At 59.2% G+C, this 2,805-nt stretch overlaps 1 protein-coding gene across 1 annotated transcript; it reads left to right on the plus strand.

The window, feature by feature from the left end:
• The first annotated feature begins 488 nt into the window (after positions 1 to 488).
• LOC124540681 lies at positions 489 to 2,401 on the plus strand. Its single transcript, XM_047118350.1, has 2 exons — positions 489 to 2,217; positions 2,322 to 2,401. The coding sequence occupies exons 1-2, from the start codon at positions 489 to 491 to the stop codon at positions 2,399 to 2,401; spliced, it is 1,809 nt and encodes a 602-aa protein (XP_046974306.1).
• Positions 2,402 to 2,805: the final 404 nt, after the last annotated feature.

The following is a 2,805-nucleotide window of genomic DNA, read 5'->3' on the forward strand; positions in this document are numbered from 1 at the left end:
GCATGTCAGTCGCCTCCTCGTGGCGCACCCTGGGCAACGGGGCCGGCTTGAGCTTGCTCGCCGGCCACGGCTAAGACTGACGCGGAGGGCATGCCACGGGTCGCTCCCGGTCTTTCTCTGTTTTCAGAGTGGACTGTGTGCGCGGCCCCGTGGCAGAGAAGGAGTGTAAATATATTCTGTAAATATATATTAATTAGTTTTATAATTATAATTATTAGGTAGGCTATAAATATTTTATTTTATTTTATTTTATTTGTATTTTAAAGTAGGTTTGTAAATTTTGTAAATTTAATTTTTTGTTTTGAGGAAGACAACCTCGATAAAAAATTACCCCCAATCCCAAGTGGCTACGCAGCGCGATGGGATGCATGGCCGGAGGGTAGTTCGGTCCCGACTGCATTTCCTTTTCCTTCTTGCTTCTTCCTTTACTCTTTTTTTCTTTTTATTCTTTTATTCTTCTTCGCCGGCAGCCCCGGCAAAACTTAAAAATGAATAGTGCATCTAACGAAAATAATTCTCCAGGGGGGTTTCAGTCCCTCTCCGATCCGCCTCACGGATCGGACAGTCCCGTCGAATCTGGAGGGGACAGGGATGCCAGATCGATTTTTTCCAACAACTATAATGCGACGAAAACGGAACATGATTTGCCTATGATTAGGATGCCAGTAGTACGGCTGGAGCGACTGGGTGAGCTGTCGGACACCGACAGCGTATCCAGCAGGATGAGCGTGGCGAGCGCGGTGAGCGCCAACTCAAAGCGCTCACGGAAACGCGCGAGGGAGGGTCCAGACTCAGGATCGGACTCTCCTGCCAGCGACACAGAGAGGGTGCGAAAAGGAAGACCGACCACTACCGGCAAATATGCCGGTATCGGTCTTTCCAGGCGTGAGGCTGCGGCTGCGACGAAGGCTGCAGCTGTCGCCAAAAAACTGGAGGACGACGAGCGGCAGATCGCGGCTCTGACTAAAAGGGTGGTGGAAGGGAGAGCCACTCCTCGGTCAGAGTCGTCAGATTCTGCGGCCTTAGGGGTCGAGGCAGAAGAGTTACCTGCCTCCGACCTCAACCAAAAAATGACCAACGCGGTTGCAGCCATCAGACGGGTGGGCAAGGTCTCCAAGGGCCTTAGCGGCTGCAGCCAGAAGGCAATAAAAGAGGCTACGGCCTCGATTCTGGAGTGCGCCCAGGTGCTGCTCACCCGCACTGACACGGAGGAGACGGCGCTGCTGCGGGCCCAGAACACCAGGCTCGCAGCACAGGTGGAGGCGCTCAGAAAAGAGCACCTCGAGCTCAAGGCCGAGATGGCCAATTTCCGCCGGGAACACCTCAGGCGGGAGGTGGGCCTTCTGAGCGCCACACCTGACGCCACGCTGCAACCGCAGCAAAAACAGCAGCAGTCGCCGCAGGAGACGGAGCTGGCTCGCCTGATCCGTCAGGAGATGGCGAGCTTTAACGCTCGTTTCTCGGTGCTCGAGGGGAGGATTTTACGTCCCCCCCTAGCTGCAGACCAGCGCAGCGCACCGGCGCCGACATATGCAGCCAAAGCCGCAGCGCCCCGTGCCACCCAACCGGCACAAGCGGCTGCTGCCAAAAAAGGGAAGTCGAAGGCGGCCAAAAAGGCAAGTGCGGCCCAAGCCGCAGCGCCCCGTGTCACCCAACCCGATGGACGAGACAGACCGGCGTCGCGCAACCCCCCGTCAACACCCGACGCGGAGTGGAAGGTTGCGGGCGACGCCAAGAAGAAGAAGAAGGAGGCGCGCCAGCGGGCTAAAAAAGAGGCCCAGAAAAAGAAGGAGGAGGGAGTCGCGGCGGCCAAGCGCCGGCCTGCGAGGCTCAGGACTCCCCGCTCCACTGCAGTGGCTCTCACCCTGCAGCCAGGGGCGGAAGAGCGGGGCCTCTCTTATGCCGACATCTTGGCGAAGGCAAAGGCCGAGATATCACTGAGTGATCTCGGCATAACGGGCCTCCGGTGTAAAACAACTGCGACCGGAGGCCGACTGCTGGAGGTCTCGGGGGCCACGAGTGGTCCCAAAGCTGACGCCCTAGCGGAAAAGCTCAGGGCGTCACTGGGGTCGGACGACGTCCGAGTGTCCAGGCCCACCAAATGCGCGGTTTTGCGCATTTCGGGCCTGGATGACTCTGCGACGATAGAGGAGGTCGTCGCCGCCGTCTCCAAGACCGGAGGATGCCCGCCTGATCAGGTCAAGGCGGGCACGATACGTCGGGGGGTCTCAGGTCTAGGGACCACCCATGTGAGCTGCCCCTTAGCGGCGGCCAAGAAGCTAAGGGACAGCAGACTCCTAGTGGGGTGGGTCTCGGCGCAGGTCACGCTCCTACCGCCGAGGCCTTTCCGGTGCTACCGGTGTCTGGAGGGTGGACACGCGGGGGCACGGTGCACCGCTGAGGTGGATCGCAGCCAGTTATGCTACCGCTGCGGTCAGCCCGGCCACAAGGCTGGCACCTGCTCTGCCAAAACGCCGCACTGCGTTATCTGTGCGGCGTCTGGTAAGCCAGCCGAGCACCGGATCGGGTCGAAGGCCTGTGTGAGACCCACTGCCACAACGGCGAGGACAAAACCGGCTCATCCGCCGAAGACCGCCAAGAAGAAGGCAACCAGCTCCTCGCAGCCGGTTCGACCACCGGCTGCGGCACAAGAACAGCCGAGGACTGGGGAGGAGGCGACGGCCATGGACACGCAGTAATGGCTCTACGTCGTCTCCTCCAAGCCAATATCAACCACTGCGCCAGGGCTCAGGATCTCTTGCTCCAGAGCATGGCGCAGTGGTCGATCGATTTGACCGCCGTCGC

The sequence above is a fragment of the Vanessa cardui genome, chromosome 26 (genome assembly GCF_905220365.1).
Source record: "Vanessa cardui chromosome 26, ilVanCard2.1, whole genome shotgun sequence".
Lineage (NCBI taxonomy): Eukaryota > Metazoa > Arthropoda > Insecta > Lepidoptera > Nymphalidae > Vanessa > Vanessa cardui.

Excerpts from the sequence above, each read along its gene's own strand:
- LOC124540681 (XM_047118350.1), top strand. The coding sequence starts at position 489 with ATGAATAGTGCATCTAACGAAAATAATTCTCCAGGGGGGTTTCAGTCC. Across the intron at positions 2,218-2,321 it reads GGTCAAGGCGGGCACGATAC|GTCACGCTCCTACCGCCGAG; the intron begins GTCGGGGGGTCT and ends GTCTCGGCGCAG.